Here is a 22,419-nt window from a genome sequence, read left to right on the forward strand (position 1 = left end):
GCCGAGCGATGTGGGCGAGGTAGAATGAAATCGGGGGGCGGGGGGGGATGACTACCTATGGAGAAAAAGAAGTATGGTCTATAATTTAGCCCGTATGGAATTTTTTCCAGTCAATTAGTTTGTTCTACAGCTATCTGCAGTTTCCACAACAGGTCTCTCTAGGTGTCTACACATATGTGAGTGGGGGATCACACTGCACTGTACACATTGTGTGAGTGTGTACGTGTGCATTACAGTTGTTTTGTTTTTTTCTTGGGTGCATTTATGTGTGTGCCCACATCCAGTGCAGCAGAAAGGGCATTCCTTTATTCTTTAATACTGCATACAAAGAAATTGTATATATGTGTAAACCAATCTTATAGTTAGCACAGGTGAGATGTATGAGTGTATCAATGTTAAGTAAAAAGACTCTAAATTGTATTGCAGTTTTAATGCACGCTCAATTTAAACATAGTTTAGTGTATGCACATCACAAAGTGAAAAAAGTCAGAATTAATCCACCTTGTGATACTATCAAGCACACAGATAATGGACCCACGAGGTACGACTCAAAAAGGTAAAATACAATAGTTTATTTAACAATTAAATAAACACAGCAACAGTGTCCAAAAAACAACAGGCAAAAGGGAAAAATCCAGGAGACAGGCAAAGTCCAAAAATCCAGGGAATCCAAAAACAAACAGGCAAACAGGAATACAGGGAAACTGCTCAAAAGCTGTACACATAGGAAACAGACGATCTCACACTGGGGAGAGGGGAAGACAGAACTTAAATACACAACTAAATAAGACACAGATGCAACACATTAGGGCGGGGACAGGTAATCACAAATGGCGGGAAACAAACAAAGGCAGGAAGACAAGTGAAGTGAATGAAGACAAAACAGTAAATGTCAAAATAAAACAGGAAGTCCAAGAAACAAACAGAACATGTAATACAAACTAAAAACCATAACTTGACACAGGGACGAAACATGACAGATACATCACTAAAAACAAAATTAGTTTTTTTACTTAATGAGGACTTGACATGGATGTATTAATATGATTTGTATTGTTGATAATTTAACCATTGCAGCAATGTATCATGCTGGACTTACAGAAAAGGCAAAATTATAGTTATTTAAATCTTTTTGAGACCAGGGCAATATTCCAGCTAAAAATTATGACTCCTTTGACCCACTTCTAAATCCTCGGCAAGTCGTTGGTCCAATGCATCGAGTGGGTGCAGGACTGTGTCATACAAGTACACAAATAATCAGTGCCACAGACACAGAATGTATATCTTACGCTTACCTAAGGTTTTCTCTATGTAAACCCACACAATTATGCTGTTATGTAAGGGAAGAAAATGAAGGAAGCAGGGGAGGACAGTTGATTGTGTGATGATGAAACAATTGCGTGTGTCATTATCATTGTGCTGGGAGTTGTTGATTTCTCTTTGGCAAACTCTTGTAGATTGTATAGCCTTGAAGCCCATTTCAATTGGCAGAGAAGAAGAACAAACATTGAACACAGAATATTGTTTGTCTTTGATTAGTTGTTGTTATTGTTGCCAAACTGACTTTGATTTCCCAGCTATTATGTTGACTATTTTTATTTGTTGGCGAAAGAGAAAAGGCACAGGAAAAAAAGGAATTGTGTGTGTGTGTGTGTGGTCTTCCTGTATTGTACAGTATTGTGGCTGGAAAGAAAGTGAGTGGTCATGTACAATACTGAGGTAGTTTTAATAAAGAATCACACTCAACTTAACAATAGAGTTCAGCAGCTACTAGTGTGACGAGATCTCATGAGATTAAACGTGACGAGATGTCTGAAAAAAAGCTGCCTGTAAAACCAAGGGGGTAAGCTTCTCCTCGGACCGCGAACCTCCTATGGCGCCATTTTAATGCTACAAAGCGATCACCCCCCGTTAGCATTCCATTGACTGCCATTCATTTTGGCGCCACTTTGACAGCGAATAACTTTACATCTGAAGCGTTTAAAGACTTTATTTGTCCATTGTTTATTTCTAAAGAAACATGACAATGTATAAAAGGCTCAATTACCTTGTATCTCACGTTATGGCTCCGTAGCAGACGTTTTTGTAAAAATAGGCTAACGATTGTGTCATAACCACGCGACTTACTGTCGCATAGTAGAGGAATTACCGTACAGTACAGGAGAAGCGCGCAGGCAGTTTCGTCTCACATTAGCTGTTTAAGTGTAATTACTAATGTTAACTAGCATTTTAGTTAGCAATAATTTGCCTGTGCCTATGTTATCTCCTTACATATACCTACGCTCTCCGTCTCTGCAAGATTGGGAATGATTGAGATTTCTCTTGGCACAGCTACCAGAAGACTTACAACTTTCAGACACGTTGCTCACACATTTACATCGTCTCTCTCAGTTGGAGGCTGCGCAGTAACCCTCGGCGCTCACCGGAAAAGTGCTTCTAACGGCCTTCACTGGTCTCCGTCCAGAGCAACAGGATCTGTTGGTCCATTCTTATATACAGTCTATGTGTAAAACCCAGCGTTAGAATGTTAGAGAGTAGCGCCACTCTCCCTCTCTTAATACATCCATGCCCTCTCTCTCTCTCTCTCTCTCTCTCTCTCTCTCTCTCTCTCTCTCTCTCTCTCTCTCTCTCTCTCTTGGTCGAGACACACACGCGTCTTCAGCATGCAGTTTACTGTGGCCCTGTCTCACGCAGACCACTCTCTTTCTCTGTTTAATTGAGTCGGGAAGCGGACAGCAAAACCAAACTTTACTTTTAATGATATTAAACAAAGAGAAATGTTCTCCGTTCGTCCTATCATGGCCATAAATCGATACTAGAGTAGCCTCCTTCCTCGTTTAGTGCTGCAATTAAAGCTAGTGCGTAGTTTCCCCCATGAGGAATTCAAAGTAATGACAACAAAACTGTCGGCGCGTCCACATGATACAAGCCTTACGTGATCGCGCACGTGCCCCCACCCCTCCTCCATGCAGTTGCTAGTAGCCAAGGAGGACACAGAGGATTAAAAAAGCATGATGGATTCTTCAGAAGAGGTAATTATCTTCACTCAAGCTTCTGTGCAGGAAAGTCACCGGACGACACAATTTTCTAACATAGACATACTGAGAAATACAGAGAGAGTTGTGTGGAGCTGATAGTCTTAATTAGCTTTGTATCAACTCATTTGGCAATGGCTTGAATGTAACGGACGTTTATTAATATCAAAAAGTTACGCACTAAAGCTTTAATAAAATGCAGAGGAGGAGAAAAGAGCATCTGTCTTCACAAAAATCATCTGTTGAGTGTTTCATGGTAATTTATTTGTGCTTTAGAACGTGATCAACGTGAAACAATAGTAAAATAAGCTTTATTTCTCTCTGTCTACTGTACAATGACAAATTCAAGTCAAAACATTTGGTCTCAACGGTCTCAACTACTGCCAGAAAATGCTTATTTATGTTTTAACCTTGGTTCTCTGAGTGAAGAGACTCTCCACCGTACATATGGAATAACTAACAGTGTTAAGACCTGCCAGTTTGCCGAGGTCTAAAAGTGGAGGTGCTTTCTGTAACATTGTGGCGGTGGCAGTGAACATTTCTAAATTAAAGACTGCCAAATAGTTAATGGAGGATCATGACTGATGGTTGTAACCCCTAACACTTCAAACAAGGAACTAGAGACAATGTAATGCATGTTAAAATATTAATGACTTATAACTGTAATTACCTGTGAATATTTGACTATACAAGGTGGGAGCACCGAATAATTTGATGTCTTTTTGAAATTTGATGATCAACAGTATTAATGTAAACATTTTAAAATACAACTGTTTAGTACAATGGAATGTATATATTCACAAATATAGCATGAGACACAATATATAACCAAAAATGACCAACCACATGCAGTTTCCAAAAGACAATTAGATAAGGTGAGACAGATAGTGACAACAACAAATCAAGTAGCCTGATGAAGGCACAACTGGCCACAAGCTCGCTAAGTTGCAGTAGTTTACCAATGAGGTAAGATAGTTAGTATGATTTGTAATTTAAAACATCTGCTGACATTGAACTGGGAAAAGCCTGGATAGAGATAGGGGGGTAAAATTAAAGAACAAAAATCAATATTTGTAAGATTTCAAGAAGCAAAGAAAAAAGTAAAAACATTGTTGAAGTGCTTTCACAGAAAATAAATGTTATTAAAAAAACCCTGCAAATCTAAAGTGAAAATGGGCCTGATACGATTAATATGAATGTATATAGAACAGCTTTTAGGAATTTAGGAATTCTTTGCTACAGTTGAGCTATTTATTTCTAACATTTAGGCAGATTTGACCCACCCAAAAAGTGTCGTGGTCAAGTCTTTTGCAGCATCATGCACAATGTCTTATTCAAAGTGCCAGTTGGATTCTTACCTTAGCTATATATAACTATAGTTACCACGTCTGCAGTTAGAAAATATTAAAATGAAATACACTTCCAAATCCTGCTGTATTTATTTTAATTTTATTAAAAATGCCTTTCCACGTGATTACCAGAGTGTGCTTTTAATTCAAGAAGCCAGCCCTGTGAAAAAGTATATTACAACCTTTAGATCTGTTTTCCAAAACTAATTTAACATTGAGAGAGAGAGAGAGAGAGAGAGAGAGAGATGGAGAGTAGTAGGACAAAGAAAACCCTTGACAAAGAGATTCAAGTAGAGAGCGAGAGAGAGAGAGAGAGAGAGAGAGAGAGAGAGAGAGAGAGAGAGAGAGAGAGAGAGAGAGAGAGAGAGAGAGAGAGAGAGAGAGAGAGATCTGCTTGTCTTCTTTTTGTTGACGAATTCCCATTGTATTCTAGGCTTTGGCAATATTGTTCCCTTGTACCATTCATGCCAATGATGCATACTGGATTGAAAATGAAACGTGTCATGCAGTGTGTGAAATACAGAGAAAGCGGGAGAACTGTCATGTTCAATCAGAAGGTGGCTTCAGTGTTGGACAGTGGAGCAGTGAGGTGGAATAAAACCACCTGATTTATTAACATCATTGTCTTCATGTTTTTGGAATTGAGAGACAGAGTGTGACTGAGCGAGGGAGGATTAGAGAAGCATTGCACTGAATGTAGTGAGTGTAAATTTGTTCAAACTGAGCTAATTATGTATGGATGCTCCCTCTGTTTGTCTGTGTGCGCATGTTCCACAATTATATCTGTGTTTCAATATATGAAGGTAAATACTAGTGTTTGTGTGTCTGTATGCAGAGTTTTGTTTTTATATATATGTGTATATATATATATATATATATATATATATATATATATATATATATATATATATATATATATATATATATATATATATATATATATATATATATATATATATATATATATATACTGTATATATGTGTGTATTACAGGGAGTGAGCAAGTTTGTCATTCCCCTGGCCTGTTGTGTTATGGCTTATTGAATAAGCTCCATGCTCCACTGTATATTCAGCATAATGACTATAGATCTAACAACAACACTGAAAACCTCTGGCTGGTTTAACTTATCGATCTGACACACTCTTATCACTTTGCTATGCTCCCATTTGTAAGTCTGTGTGCGTGAGTGGATTACGTATAGACCTACTGTATGAGGTAAGGATTGGTCTTTTGTTAAAAATCACATAGCATATTGTCAAGGTTGCCTGCCTCTGATGGGATGAGGTTTGTTTGATTACAGATTTGTATAAATTGGATCAGTGCTAATCAAATGTGGGGAAACCAAAACCCAGAAGAGATTCTAACTCAAACTTTTGTTTAGATTTCACACAAATAAGAAGCATTATTTTCCATTGAAGTAGTACTGTAGTACCTTCAATACTCATCTTAGAATATTAAACTGAATTAAACTCTGGTTTACTACTTAAAAAAATAACCTGCTTTACATTTAGCAAGTGTAGCTTATAGTGTTATATACACGCTAACTGAGATTTAATTTTGCGTGCAATTAATTCATGCATGTAAAGCTGTTCAAATTGGGAGTTATGCAAAGTCAAGAGGTAGACTCCTGCATACTGCCAGAAATTAGCCATTAAAGGTTCAATCACCAAACCAGGAAACAAAGACATTATTAACCTTTTTTTATCATAACAGTTCTCAAAAGAAAGAAAATGTATGCACACCAAAACGTATGATATCCTACGAAATTAGAAGACCACCAACTGGTCACGTGACGCCGGGTGGCCATGTGACGCCAAGCAGCAGTTGCTAGTTGTTTAAGCTGCTACAGAGCTTCGTGACGCTTGGTGGTTCAGTTACCCGAAAATAGGTGAGCCGGGTACAAAGCACCGCGAGCTGCCAGTCGTTTCGGCGGACATTACGGTTAAATTTAGTCCACTTAATATGACCGTTTTGCTGTGATGAAAGTTAAGATTAGGTACCAAAACGACCAGTTAAGATTAGGAAAAGGATTGGTTTGGATTAAAACACTCCTAAGGAACACGCATTTCCTGGGTGAAAGACTTTAGTTTTCCCCGGGAGGTCAACTCTGCTCCTGTGTGTTAGGGTCAGGGCTAGGGTTAGAGTATAGTGAGTATAGTGTTTATCTTGTTTCTGTTTTCTGATGTTGGAGTTACACCCTTTTCTTATAAGCAAGATGATACATTGTTTTTGGAAAAATGCCTCTAGAAAGAAGACCTAAGAGGAGAGGGGGTCAATTTAGCACTGTTGTTTTTGTTGTTGTTGTTGGTGGTGTGAGAGTTGTGATTTACTCCTCTTTCCGTTTTGCATTTCCCCACCTGTACTTCTTTTCCTACTCTTCCATCTCCTCTGCTCTCCTCATTGTCTTATCCTCCCAATGTCTCTCCCTCAATCTCTCTCTCTCTCTGAAGTACATTTCTAATTTGAAAGGCTTTGTTGGTTTGCTGCACCTAACAATTAATGATAATCGACTGCAGCACACCCGACAGAATCCCTGTCTTCACGGACAGTTTCGTCAATATTTGTAAACATGAAAAAAAAAACTGGGAACCAGGGAAGCAAGACTAATTTGTTGTCAATGAGCGACACATTCTGTGGGAAAGTTACTCCGGTTGAAAGCTGAATTGGTTCCATACACATTGTTTGTTTGAGGTTTTAACCCCTAAAATAACTTTCACACTAGTAACAACTTCTTGAACCTGAAAATGTTTGCCCTAAGGACAGTTTTTTCAGAATAACCAGGGCACACTTATCTTGCTTGTTTTTATATCTCAATAACAGAAGGAGAAAATAACAAATGTGGCAGTGACAGAGTTTTCATAATTACATTTATATTCCAATGTTTTCCTTCAGAAATCATACACACTTTGTTTACAATTTTGTAACCTATTTTAAAGCACTCTTTTTGTAAAATAAAACATAAAACTGCCTGACCTACGGTCATGGTTTTTCCATTTAATGTTAATCATCTAACTCCATTCTGTTAAGCTGATCTTATATCAGCTTGGCTAATATTACAAACAAGGAAATTATATCAGTGTCTACCTTTAACTTGATCTGCTTGATCAACAGAAATATGTTTCCATGGAACCAGTATACTATACACAGAAGCCCCTCAGAGCTCTAACCAAGCACATGACCAGAACAGCTGTTGCATTGCAATACTGCCTCCACTGTCACTCTTCTAAGCACAGATTTGACATGGTACAGTAGATGCCTCTTTGCTCTGTAAAAGCCCCTACTATCCTAATACCCTGCATGGCTGTTTGAAAATAATTTAATCTTACCGTGTAAGTCTGATCCAACAATCTTTTCAAGCACTCACTTGTGTGGAATCTGTAAAATCACAAACCGGCACAAAGCCATTTTTATCACAGCGAGTGAGTCAGCTGACCAGAAATGGCGCTGTGATGTGAAGCACACAACCTAAATGTGTTTACAGAGCTCATAGTCTTATACTGATACATTTCTTGTTTTGTTTTTATGAAATTGTAAAAAGGATCTACTACGGTGTTCATTTTAGGACATCCTCAGATCTCAGACTCAGGTGTCAGACTCAAACGAAACGGCCTCAGCGTCGGAAAAATTTCTGTCATCCTCAGAAAAAAATTGTCAGAAAAACCTCTGTCAGCCTCAGACAAAACGATGTCAGAAAAACCTCTGTCAGCCTCAGAAAAAACGGCCTCAGCGTCAGAAAAACCTCTGTCCTAGTGTGGGTGTCAGTACCATGGATGTATTAAGAGAACGGTCAGTACCCGATCCGTACCACCTGTAAGATCCGTTCTGCGCATATTCAGCGCATGCGCAGAAACTCAACGTGTTATGAGAGACCAGCATACTCCTAGCAAACTATTATGTAGCTCAATGCTGGACATTTCACCCCAAATTCCGGTCACTTTACTGTATTTGTATTTGTTTAGTATTTGGTTTAGAAGCCTTTAATGGTGAGTTTTTACAGTACAGAGTCCTGCTACATACGTACATATACAGCTAGCTATATATGCTCCGCTATGTGGCGTTAGATTGTAGTGGAACGAAGCAGCACTTTCTAACGTCAAAAATCGCAGATTAAGGGTTCTGAACCAAACACTACACAATCAGACATGTTTCAGCAGGAATGTGACCCGGAATTGGGGAGAATTTAACAACATTGCCAGCTAAGATGACATGTTTACTGCCGTTAGCATGTAGCTACTATAGTGGTATATACAGCAGTGGTGGCTGGAAGAGTCATCCCGTCTTTGAAAGGACACTTATGTACGTTTACACTTCATCGCATTAATAATATACAGTCTATGGTTATTAGTCAAGACGAAGTATTAAAAGTAAAAACATTAACATAAACAACACAACGACGTCACTACACGGTTTTGGATCAGTGACAACAAGTCTTGATTGTTTGTATGACTATTGTATAATAAAGATTTAAAAAAAAAGTTGTGACGTTTGGTCGTAAACAGAGCCACGTCTTTCTCTATCACTCTGGTCGTAAAGTGTTTCAACGCATGCGTGGTACAAATCGCACAGGGACATTGTTCGTTTTCTACTACGTAATTATGCGCATGCGCAGAACGGTGGTTCAAAACAGAGGTTTTTCTGACGCTGAGGCCGTTTTTTCTGAGGCTGACAGAGGTTTTTCTGACAAAGTTTTGTCTGAGGATGAGAGAGGTTTTTCTGACGCCGTTTTTTCTGAGGCTGACAGAGTTTTTTCTGACAACTTTTTTTCTGAAGATGAGAGAAGTTTTTCTGACGCCGTTTTGTCTGAGGATGAGAGTTTTTTCTGATGCCGTTTTGTCTGAGGCTGACAGAGGTTTTTCTGACAACTTTTTGTCTGAGGATGAGAGAGTTTTTTCCCACGCTGAGGCCGTTTCGTTTGAGTCTGACACCTAAGTCTGAGATCTGACGATGTCCTAAAATGAACACCGTCATCTCCAGTCTTTGTCAAAGCAATGGAGCAGAACATTTGTATATGCAGCACTGAATTTATCTCATAATCATTTTTATTTAATTGTTTTATTACAATTTCAGTTCTTGCCATCAGACCTTATCATTGTGGTTACTTGTAGTGTTAATAAATAATGAAATAAATTGGATTGCATTTCTATGAATACATGTTACTTGTTTATAATTCAGAATCATTGCAAAGTGAAAAAAACAAAGGTCTAAATAATGAAGGCAAATGTACTCAAATGTTAACCTTCAAAGTTTCAGATGATTCTGATGTAAGTAGGACTTTTATTTTAAATTGTGTGATTTTAGTGCGTTGACCTTTGTTTGAAGAGGCTCCCAATTGAGAGTCAATCGGTCCCCTTATACTAGCTAACCTCTGTTCCACTCACTTTTATAACTCAGCAGGGGTTTCTTTCATCAGAAGCAGATCTGTGTGAATACATGATATTCCCATCTCTCATCAATATTACACTGCTCATCAATGACTTATTTTAATAAGTACTGCTGGGTATCTGGAGATCCTTAAAAGCGTGTCTTAAATTGAGTAAAACCTAAGACATTAAATAGTTGAAATGTCTTACATTCTGACATTCATGGTGATGTTTAGTCAAGGCAAATTTGCAAGATAAAGCAGATGAAACAAGAGGAACACCATACATGTAAGATGTCAATGGTATGGACAGCATTAACATTGTTTCCAAATCTGAAGTTAAGGCACTTTTAATGGGTAAATAGTCTGATGGTTTGACAACTTTGTGTCTTCATTCTGATTCATTCTGGTCATTTTAAGCAGCTTCATTTCCAGGTAGCACAGACAATTTGTAGTCTTAAGTCACCGTGAAATGATACGGAGCTGTGAGATACAGCTCGGTAAAGGACTGTTGGCCTCCAGCCACATTTTGTCAGATCACAATGAGGGAGAAATTAGTAAATAAGACCCCAACCACATTCTTTCGAAATGTTAACAAAGTTTGTTTCAACTGCCATCAACACACACTCTGACCCATGGTATAAGCTTAAGGTCAAGTGCGGTTGACGGATTAGTCTTCCAAAATAACATGATTTTATGTATACAGATTTATGTATCTGGACCCCTGGGTTTAAGATGATCATTTTACATGAGGAGAAAAGAGAGGGATTTTGAACATTTAACACACACACTAGAACTTGAAAATGTATTTGAGGCTTTACAAAACCAGAGGATAGTTAAAGCAATGATGTAACTTCTTCTATAGCTTACCTATAACTGCAGATGTACTTGTATGAAAAACTGATTAACTTGGTAACTGGCTCTTATCACTGTTCTCTGCAATATCTGTTTATTCTTACATAATATAATGATACTCTAGATTTGTATAATTTATAAATATAAATTAATAGAAAACTCAATCAGTGGATTCTCTGACTCTGTGGGGATGAGGAAACTACTTTGTATATGTGGGCAAATTATTTTTTTTGTTTTTTCACTCGACTTGTTATTTATTTTCTGAATAACCACTGAGTGTCTCTCTGTCTCTCTCTGTATGTATCTCCGTCTTTTTAGGATGGAATGGGGAATCTGCGGGTGACCAAGGAAGGTGTCAGATTGGAGGGAGTGTCCGAATTCTTATTGCCTCTTTACGTCAAAGAGGTCCAGTCTCGTAGGGTAAGATAAGTGTGTGTGTGTGTGTGTGTGTGTGTGTGTGTGTGTGTGTGTGTGTGTGTGTGCGTGTGCGTGCGTGCGTGCGTGCGTGCGTGCGTGCGTGCGTGCGTGCGCACATGCAGTGTTCGAACAATACCGTGGCCTTTTGGGGGTGCCACTTTTCGTGTGCTTGCGACTTACAATGACTTACAAAGATATGTAACAGCTACAAGTGTATGCACTATACAGGATTTACCCTATTATACTTTATCGACAGGAATTGATAGGTCAAACAGCAAACAGCCACCCACAAATAGCCTATAAACAAAGCATCTGGCTGTCTTTCAGATTTCACATGAACAACGGTTAAAGTTACTCAGGCTACCGAAGAATACCATAATTCCTCCGTTCAATTAGACCTAAGCGACGCACCCCAAGCTTCCATCCTTAACCGTTTTGCCAGCCGCGTGTTAGCATTTGAACACGTGAAGTGCTTTGTGTCCACAGTGTGTGCAGACTGTAGTTACAGTATTGCCTGAGGCCTTTTGGAGGAGCAACACATATGTTTTAGTTTGTGATCTCCCTGCAGGGGAACCGGTCTCTAACATGTTTCATTTGAGCTTCAACTTTACTCTGCAAACAAAAGTGAATTGGAGTTGCACCTGGAATTGCCTATAGCCTGAAAACAAAGGATGCAGCCAATGGCCAAGTGTGACTTTGCTCAAGATGCAAAGGCGTTATACTGTCAACTATTCCATCAATCAATAGATAATCTCTCTCGAGGGTTAAAGACGACACAAGGGTTAACAAACAGCCATGTATATTTCCAGTGTCGCCACTGCTGGCTGTTCCAATTTAACGGGAGAGAGGAGCAAGAAAGGTTAGGATCGTGGCCGGCCTCTGACGAGCTGTTACCAGCACCATCTTCAGCCATAGAGGACATTATTTCTTCAGCTTCTTCTTGCGTTGTCACCCCGGCGGGAGGTGTGCCAACAGGGCTTGCAGCACGTGATTTGGTCGTGCTATTAACGTCATCGCTACACAGTTTCTTAGTAAAACCAAAATGAATTAAACTGCCTTGTTTTCTTTTTGCCATGGCTATATGATGCTAACTGCAGAATGGATTTGAAGGACTTTGCGCGCCGATTAATGGCCTCCAACTTTTTTAATTTTTCTACGAATCTTTGAGTTAACCATTGACTGTAAAATAATATTAACAGTCTATGGAGTTAACATGCAGGCATACTAAAAATGAGTTGAATTTGCACCGCAGCGCCGCCACGTATTTTTATTCAGTATATGTTGTACTGAATAATGCATATGTTGTCTGTTAAACGGTGAGGATGTATGCGTGTGTGTGTGTGTGTGTATACGTCCCTATATGTTCCAACCTCTATAATGAGCAGAAATCAGATGTTGCCCACGTCTATTTGTCATGTATGTAACACATTATAGTGCTGCATATGAGCCAGCGCTCTTCCATGTCTCCATTCATCACACATAGAATCATCATCGATTCCGTCAGCTGAGGCAACACGGACACTATGTCACTCTATATAGGACAATCCTTGTGGCCCTGTGTGTTTGTGTGCTCAATCGTGTGCGCGTGTGTGTTCATACATATGAATAGTAAACAGGGGGGGGGATTGACTTATTCCCACAATAATGCTACAGTAATAGTTATTGTTCTGATCCCTCCTGTCTGTTGTGACAGGTTACCTAATAGTACTTTAGCATATGATTCCTCTGTTTTTGTAAATGTTTGTAAATTTATGTTTTTATGCCTCAAGGAACTGCCACCGAAATTTTGTAATAGTGTTGTCTGACCCCTCAATATAATGACAATAACGCTTATTGGAACTTTGAATCTGAAACACCATTTGCACTGTTGTGTGTGGTTTTCACAGCAGATAATTTCACAAAAGCGTTACCCACCGCTTTTACAAAACAAAACATCCCATACTGCTGTTATGAGCTTGACAACAAGGTTTTTGGCTTTGAGTGGGTTTGGAAAAGGTCATGTAGTCTCTCAGTTAAAGTCAGGGTTAGGGTTAGGGTTAGTCAGATAAATACAGGAAGCCACAGAAATAAATAGGGGTAACACCAGGAGTGGGGGGAGCTCTGTTGAGCGTGACAGAATGGGAGAACATACTGATATAAAAGGACAGTAGGGTTTTGAAGATAAAAACAAACGATGAGAAAGAAAGCAAAGAAAGGAAGGATGACAGGAGATAAAAGATATTAGAGAATTGAGGATGCAAGTAGAGAGCGAGATGATGAATGACGGTGAGGAGATGGAATGAAGTAAGACGAGCACTGTTGTAGAACGAGTGAAGGCCGATGAGGAGAAAAAGTAATTAAGGAAGAGAAGGAAGAGGGTTGTAAGAGGAGATAAAAGGATGATCGGAAAACGCTTGTTTAGTGAAATAGTATAAGTGATGAACACTGCTTCGATCTCTAAAATGTTGCTTACGATTGATATTTCTGCTTTAATGGACATTGCAGATCTATGGAAAAGGCAAAGATGGCACAAAGGTTTTCAGCAGTATTTGTATCAATATTGTTGAAAATGCAAGGCACGATAACCCTGATACCATCAAGAGCACTTCAATAAAGGAGAAATACTGTAGATGCTGCTCCTTTTTTTCAAGTGCAGCATAAATCAGGTTTTCCACTACTTCAGCTGTTGCTACTTCATTATTTTCACCCACTGTATGGCTTGCTTTTGCCACATTTGCTTCACATCGAAGATGCAGGAGTCAAATTCATGTTAACAGCCTCACAATTCAGATGAAAATAACAGGGGCGGTAAATGAAATACATTGGAAAGTTTCTATGATTCAAGCTCCCCAACATGCCATGATTTTAGACTTGTCGTATTCATATGTGATGCACTTATAGATTCTGTGCATACTGCAAACTTTACACGTCATGGAAAAAAAAACGTCATGGAAATCATTCTTTTTGTCTTCTAATCAGTTCATCAATCACTTGACAAAAGATATTTTCATATCGATGGTGTCAGAGAAATTGAAGTCAATATCCTTGTTCCCATGGTACTATCTGTCACCTTAAAGATAGTCTGGATCAACGGAAGTAAATTTCCAGGATAATTGCCTGACATTGCTTGAGCCACAGGCTTCACCCGGGGCTTAGCGCCACCCGAGACGATTGTGATTGGTTTAAAGAAATGCAAACAACTAAGAGCATTTTTTTTTCTTCTATCCCAGAATGTATGTGTGGTGTAGCCAGACCTTACTCCACAGTGCTGTGGAGATAGGTCTGGCAATGCAAGACTACCTCAAAGTTGACTTATAATGGTATTCTCATGTACCAAGTGCCTTGGTACAGGTTTCCAGTGGGACATAACTGTAGAATCACACATAAACAGGAACACACATAATTAGAATCAGTTACATCCCATTACATTTCTTCCAAGATGGCAGTAAAAAATGCTACTGCCTGACTTTTACCCCTTAAATTATTTAACTGAGAACAACATGACAAATCACTGGGATTGTCTTCAAAAACTTTTATTTTTATGTGATGGTCTCCAAACAGAATCAAAGAAGAAGTTTAAAAACAAATAGCTAAAACATATTAAATACAAGACAGAAGTGAGTATAAATGTTAAAGCAACCATAAATAAAAGATTCTGACGTGTATGGGTCTAAATTCCAGGTACAGTAATACTTGACCATGACCATTGACCATGGACCATTTTCTATTATTTTATATACTATAGTAACAATAATAATAATACATTGTATTCATATAGCTTTTCAAGGTACTTAAAGACACATTTTACAGACTTTTATTCGATTTTTGTTTCCTTTAAACCTTCACACTGTGATAACAGCTTGCCTTTACACTGTGTGATAACAGCTTGCTTGTGTGTGTCTGTCTGCCTTTGTAGACTGTATGTGTGTGTGTGGCAAGTGTGTGATTGTCAACCATTTGTTTGATAATATGTGTGTGATAATATGTGTATGAGGGTTGCATTCGCCTGTATATGTACCTATTGATATTTTACTTTCAAAACGTTGTGTACTTTTTTACTTTATTTTGAGCAGATATTGACGTTTTGTGTATGTGCATGTTTGCGTGTATTCGAGTGTGTGTATGAGGCCAAGCTTATCTTCTTACATGAAAGCAAACAGCAGGTCGCCCTCACATTTTCGAAACAGCAGGCATGCTCTTACTATGATATTGACAGTCACTGCAATTTTACTGTGAAGTGTGGTTGAATTGGGGTGGGAGCATGCTGATTCAGAAGTATCCACTAAACTCCCTGAGGACTCAACTGTGTACTGCTTGTTTTGTAAAGAGTTATACTGTAGAGAGATGGGGATACAAAAGACTGAACCATGGAGAGGAAGAGGGGGGAAGAAAAACATAAGGGCAGGATGAAAGTTGTGAAAAGGGAAATCTGAGAGTGTAGTCAATTCACTAAAATATCATAAATTGCATCTAACACAATTTGCTACCTACTGGACAACAACAAGTTCTGCGGAGGCTCCAGGCAGAGCTTTCGCCGTATCCTGCGTACACACACACATGCTGGCTCGATGCACACACCAGCTGACAAATGTATACATCAGGCCACATACTATGAAAGCTCTGCGTGGAGCCTCCACAGAACTGTAAAACAAGCTCAAGTGGCCTGATGTTATACTTGTGCGCTGGTGTGTGCGTCGAGCCAGCAAGACGACCAGCCAAGCTGAGGCGGTACTAAAATATGCAATGTAAAACGGACGCACAGTGTGCCGAGTCGAGGCGAGTCAAGCAGGTACCATGTAATGGAAAAACGCCATAAGTGAAGCATAGTATAAACAGTATTTTTTGGTTTTACAAGAGAAAAGACTCTAAGGATGAGGACTAACTGGTTTGTTTTGCGAATGGTTAACCGCCCGACCTAACATCTATATGCAGCCTCTAACCTCTCTCCTGTTGTAACTCTGCACACCTGAATTCATTACTTGTTGTAGCTGGACACCACGGAGTCCATTATTGCATTCACACCATGACCCCTTACTAAAGGTGTCAAAACAAACATTGAACTCTCCAAATTCAGCATGGATTTTTTTAAACTAGCTTTGGCTAATGGGATGAGTCTGTTTTAACCATATGTGTAATTGCTGATGTGGTTAACTCATTTAGAAAGGTTAGCCAGAACTCTTTTTAGCCATGTTGGATTTTAATATATGCCAGCTAATCAGCATAAAGTATTTTAATATTTAAAAAAATGTCAACATAAAACAAGATTGTTCTGTTATGTATGCTATTTGACACCATCCACATTGTTACCTACCTCCGTTTCATGCTACTTAGTATAATTATTAAGATTTCCAAAATGTCAAAAACTCTGTAGTCTTGCAGTGCCAGACCTGTCTCCACAGCACTGTGGAGTAAGGTCTGACTACACCACACATACATTCTGGGATAGGAGAATAGGAAAAAACGCATTGGGTTTGCATTTTTTTAAACCAATCACCATTGTCTTGGGTGGCGTTAAGCTCCGGATGCAGTGGCGGTGGCTTTGCAAAATAGTCTCAGGAAGGAACTTGTTTTGGTGGAACATTTGCACCCTGCAAAAGAAAAACGCCACGTAAAATAATATATAAAGTTAACTGTTCACACAATACAGTAATATGAGCTATTTAAATTAGCTGGATACATGGTTAAATGGCATTTGCTCTTACCAGTGTATCGCCGATCACAATCATTCACCGAAAGAACCAAGCAGGTCTGCCTTATTGCACGATCCAATTTTTGTGTGTGGCTTGCTAGCTCGAAATTTGTTGTTGTTTCCCGTAACGAATGGATTTTTTTACTTTTTAGGCTAGATAGGTTTACCTTTCACTGTCAGGATCAGGACCCTTGCCACAGACCTGATTTTTTTGGGTGATGGTTTTGTGTGCCAAATAGCGAAAGTATGAGTGCACTTTGAAAATCACCAAAATAAGGACCAAAAAAGATTTAAGCTCTCTTAAATTAAATTTGTAAGAAAATACATTTTAGGATATAAAGAGACGTATGAGAACGGAGGAGAAGATGACATCCCTCCTACGCAACTGTATTATGTATTATTAAAAAAACATCACATACACACACATTCACATTTTGTATAATCAGGGCCATCCCCCTGTATTGTGGGAGAGGTAAATGGAACATTGTGACTCCCAGAGAGAGCTAAATACAGAACTATGCACATAAACCACACACTAACAACAATGACATACTGAGAAATTAGATTGACTGGGTGGGAGGGAAAAAGATACGGTGCAGGAGAGAGTAAGATAACTGGAGAGGAAAGGAAGGGAAAAAAAGAAAGGAGCTAAAGGGGTCAGAGGGAGGCACACACCTAAAAAGGTTGGAGAAAAGGTCTGAATACATGATGAGGAGAGCGAAAAGAAAACACGAGAGAAAACAAGAGGGATGAGGAACAGAGAAAGAGAAAAACTAACTGTGGGACTAAAGGAAGGTTTAACACCCCCAACGTGTGCTGCGAATATTGGCATTTTAAGTTCTTTGGGTCAGTATTTAGTTTCACATTTTTATATGGTGGCCTTAATTTCCATATCTGCGGGAAAGGTCATATGGTTTAATTATGGTCTTGTTTTGTTTTGCTTAGTATTACATGCCTTGCAGGTAAATAGATACTGTGTAGTGTGAGTGTGAGGTCAATCAACATTGCTTGTAATTTTAGCAGAACAAACCTTGCCACAAACATGCCATTTTTTCATGCATCATACCTGTGAGAGTGTGTGTGTGCTTGTGGTCATAATCATAACAAACAATTTCTCTTGATTCTTCTGTCAGCATATGGTAGATGAATACCTTTCCATATAGAGAGTCTACAATTGTTTGTTTAACAACCAAAACACAACTGGCACAATCACCACACCATCCCGGTTCACCTATACATACAAAGCAAAAAAAAGGGACCAGTACAATATATTAATTTGATCATGTTTGCCAAGCACTGTTTGTAGTGTCACAAACAGGAGGCAGGTGTGAGTCAGATTAACAAACAGGACTAACAAACAAAATCAGTCAGCAAGCAGAACATTTGCAAAAGATAGGAAGAGACATGTTTTTAGACATGCATCAAGCAAACACAAATGAGGTAGCAGGCAGGAGTAGCTTGAACATTGAACAAGGTGCCATCAAGGAAGTACTACCAGGCAACAGGCAGGAACAGGAAGGCAGTGGGGAAGCGCAGCAAAGTACTCGGCAGGCATTTGGAGGCACCAGCGAAGCTTTGATAGACAAAGAACCTGGAGCTGGTAATCAGCCAAAACCTCTTTCATCCCTGGGAGAAACATCATAAGCCTGCACTTGGAGGATATATACACAGTACACTACATATATTCTGACAATTCATGCAGCATAGGACAGATCAGTCACATTCACTATGGAAAATCCAGGATGCCCATTGTGGCCGTATCATATTGAAACAAATGTAGTGGGTATTAACAGCTCCAGACATAACAGGCTGGGTAAAATGTGCTTTACTGATTAAGCTTACAGGCCGGTTGATCTATAGGCAGGCAAGTCTATATCAGATAACCAGACAATTAGCAGGATATGCTACAGGCACTGCAGTACTAACAGGTTTCAGGCCGGTAAACGGTACAGTAGCAGGTAGTGATGGTCAAATGAAGCTTCGTGAACCACTGTCTTTATTTTCTGAGCTCACTAGATAGCGAGAGAGCGCCATCTAGTGAGCTCAGAAAGTAAAGACAGTGGTTCACGAAGCTTCATTTGACCATCACTAGTAGCAGGTAAGCAGGAACAGCTTGTAATTTGTTTAATTTTATTTTTCAGTTAAAATTACTACATTGTTTACTTGATTGTCAAGATTAGAAGTTTATCGTTGTCATGCTTTGCAAAAAACAACATTGACTGACAGTTGAAAACGACTAGCAGTATTAAAGTCTGATCTGTTGACCCATCCATTCACCCTGACCTCATCCGTGGACTCTGTCACTGTATAACAGTCACCTAACCTCCTCCTTTGCCCCTGTGATAATTATTACACCGCCAAAAGTCTTTGTCAATTGAACATAAACATGTTGTTTAGGGGCACTTGCCAAAACAAGGCAGCAAGGCAACATAAACTACCTGACAAACCAGCTAATGAGGTGTACGGATACAGTAGGTGGTTGATGACAATGTCAGGGGATCCAAAGAGGAGGCTAATTCACTGCCAACTAGTGGGCAGGCATGGTATAACTGAATTTGGATATTACCAGAGCTCTGCAAGGTTGCTGTACATGAGTTTCTTCTTCTTCTTCTTCTTCTTCTTCTTCTTCTTCTTCTTCTTTTTTCTTTTTCTTCTTCTTCTTCTTCTTCTTCTTCTTCTTCTGCTTCTTCTTCTTCTTCTTCTTCTTCTTCTTCTTCTTCTTCTTCTTCTTCTATGTCTTACAGTCTGTATAAATGGGGGATTTATATGTTCGGTATGTACATGAGATGAGATGATTTCATTGTAAGCCAGAGGCTGTGGGATTATCTTCAGAGCAGCAGGTTTTGGAGGGTATTTTAAGCTGTGCTGGTGGATTTTAAAAAGCACACTATGGATGTAATGTTCCCTCTGTGTCTCACCCTCGCTGCTGTATTCCCACAAAAGCCTGTCTTTAGTGATACACACATACACACACATAAACACTGACTCTTGCCACTAGGCCCCATAATTGTCCCCATAGGGACCCCATGACGACCTATCACCACCACAGGGGGCACAAAGAAAACTTCATTTATTCTGTTCTCTTGCTGTCGCTCCCTATCTTTTTGATTTGACTTTTCTTTTATGTGGCTCTTTTCCCTTTTATTGGGCCTTTTCTTCTTTTAACTCCTGTCTATGGCATTTCTTTCTCTCTCTCTCTCTCTCTCTCTCTCTCTCTCTCTCTCTCTCTCTCTCTCTCTCTCTCTCTCTCTCTCTCTCTCTCTCTCTAACGACTTCTTTCAATGTTGTTTGGTGCTGTCTTTTTCTCTCACCCCTGTAGTGATACTGGCTCCCTGGAGAGAGGCCTAGTTATGTGCAGTAGACTGCCTGGATAGGGGCTTTACTTCCTGGGGAGAAATAAAAGATAGTGTAAATGCATGCATGTAAATGGATGGAGGTAATGTATAAAATAAGGCATGTCTTAGGAAGTGAAGGATAAAGGAACAAATTTACTGGAAAAGAGAGTGAGATTGAAAAGCAATAATGAACATAGGCGATGCAATGAAAAAGTTAAAAGCAGCAATAATTGAAGAACTCTCTCATCCATATCCCGTACTGCAGCATCAAGGAAGACTGAAGATGTGTGGGGAGGGTGAAGGTGGGAGGATGCCATCACTTTATTTTTGCTGTTTGTCAGTTTTAGATTTATTACTCCCTCTGTCTGCCTCATACTTTCTCTTTGCTTCTCCTCTGGGGACCTGAACTAGCTGAAACTTCTCCAACTCTGGAGCTGTAATTGAATAGCAGAGAGTTCTAATGGAACATTAGGCTGTTCCTGTCTTGGCAGGCCCTATTGATTTTGACTTTGGAGTATTGTAAACAATCTGGGGTAAATGTAACTAAACGGATGCAGACCTTGCTATAATTCCAAGGCTGTTGCTGTGGAACTGTTTCACTGTGGCAAGTAACTGTTACAGTGTGGTTTTGTTTGACTTTTATAGGAAGTTACCCAGGGTGGCTTGCGCTTGCAACTTTCTCGAAAGAAAACAAAAGAAGTGTGACTCACCAGTCTACCATATCAGAGCACTCAAAGTGTGGTGTCTCCAAGTCCAACAAATGCAAAGTGTATTTGATTTAAACAGCATGTCACCTTTAGCGGGTGGCGCTCGCTACATGAGAATTTCTTCAGCCTTCAGCCTGCGAAAAGGAATGACTTAGACACGCTGTCGGTGATAATAAGTGTCGACGTCAGAAGATGAGAGCTCCACCAAGGAGACACATGCAGAGGGCTTGTCAGATGGCTACGCCTTTCCCGTGTCCCCCACAACATTAAAAAAGATATCAAATAGGAAGGCAACGCTGCCAGTGAAGTTAAATTGAAGATAATAGAAAAAAGAAAAGTTTGGCTGGGAGACGTTTGTAGAGGTTAGGGGACCAGGGGAAGTGGTGGTTATTTGATCATTTTTCTAGAAGCAAGAATACAGTCATAATTTATTTTATTCAAGACAGAGCTTTGGAATGGTGTGTGTGTGTGTGTGTGTGTGTGTGTGTGTGTGTGTGTGTGTGTGTGTGTGAGACTATCTGCATATTTGTCTCTCTGCATGGGCAAATGTCCAAAATTCCTGCGCACTGGTTTTGTGAGTGTCTGGCTTGTATGTGTGCCAGACGTGGTCGTGACCCATGTAAAAATAGTCTCCATTAACATTTAACAGCATTTTTCAGAATGTCAGAAGAATGAAAGTCACATTGGCCCTGGAAGGGAGAGAGGAAACTAGACAAAATGAATAAGAATATTAATCCCTTGTTTCAAAAGATCATTCCATCCCTTCATCGAGCTGCTGTCTCAGAGGTCACATCATCCAAAAGCCACAACAAATCCCCTCATCACAAAACTTGACTGAAGAAAAAGGGCACGCCATGTTAGATCTAAGAATTTTGATAATGTTGTCATTAAAATGGATATTGCTTTGCCAAAAGTCCATCCTTGTTAAGCCAAATTGGGCCTCCGCCTTTGAGAGTTTCAGGCACCAACCTGAAAGTAAAATCATTGGCCAACAATGGTGCTGGATGTGCAGGCAGTTGATCCCTCCACATACATAAATACTGCATTGCTGGCATATAAACAGTAACCATTGAGCACAAGGCCATCAGCTGTGTGCCAACACTCCATTTAACATTTGATTTAGTGAACTACACACACTCAGGGTCGTTGATCATTGGCTGGTTTTCTTTAGTGCACTTTTATTTTAGATTTTATTACCTATACCCAAAGTTCCTCTATACGTTTAGCTCTATATAACACTGTCTTTCCAATCCTCTTGTAACACAACATGGTCTCACGGCAGTTCGTGAAATGGTCACATTCTTTTTATCTATTGATTCGTGTACACGGACACGTTTATCTCATTTATTTCATGGTGGTCAGCACGTAATGGGAAACAGCATCTATACGGAGGTTGGGTTTAGGAAAAGAACGGGGAAAGTTAACGTCACGCGCCGGGACACGATCCAGGTCTCTGGGGGACGCGAGACAGCAATGGGACAGTTGAGTTTAGGAAAAGAACAACGGGGAAAGTTAACGTCACACGCCGGGACACGATCCGCGGTCTGTGGGGTACGCGGGACAACAAAGGGACGGTTGTGTTTAGGAAAAGAAAAACGGGGAAAGGACACGTCACACGCCGGGACACGATCTGCGGTCTCTGGGGGATGCGAGACAACAACGGGACGGTTAAGTTTAGGAAAAGAACAATGGG

At 39.7% G+C, this 22,419-nt stretch overlaps 1 protein-coding gene and 1 long non-coding RNA gene across 2 annotated transcripts in view; one reads left to right on the forward strand and one right to left on the reverse strand.

Moving 5' to 3' along the window:
• LOC116042663 (zeta-sarcoglycan) overlaps positions 1–22,419 on the forward strand; it is a 416,236-nt gene that overhangs the window by 278,257 nt on the left and 115,560 nt on the right. The window contains exon 3 of the mRNA XM_031288953.2: positions 10,918–11,019. Coding sequence (XP_031144813.1) covers positions 10,918–11,019 — 102 coding nt within the window. The remainder of the gene's footprint in view (positions 1–10,917; positions 11,020–22,419) is intronic.
• On the reverse strand, positions 6,356–8,395 carry LOC116042667. The gene is made up of 3 exons (XR_004103288.2): positions 8,386–8,395; positions 6,749–6,756; positions 6,356–6,495 (listed from the first exon to the last, which is right to left on the reverse strand). It is a non-coding gene; the product is annotated as an uncharacterized LOC116042667 (long non-coding RNA).

Source organism: Sander lucioperca, chromosome 4 (genome assembly GCF_008315115.2).
Source record: "Sander lucioperca isolate FBNREF2018 chromosome 4, SLUC_FBN_1.2, whole genome shotgun sequence".
Taxonomy (NCBI): Eukaryota; Metazoa; Chordata; class Actinopteri; order Perciformes; family Percidae; genus Sander; species Sander lucioperca.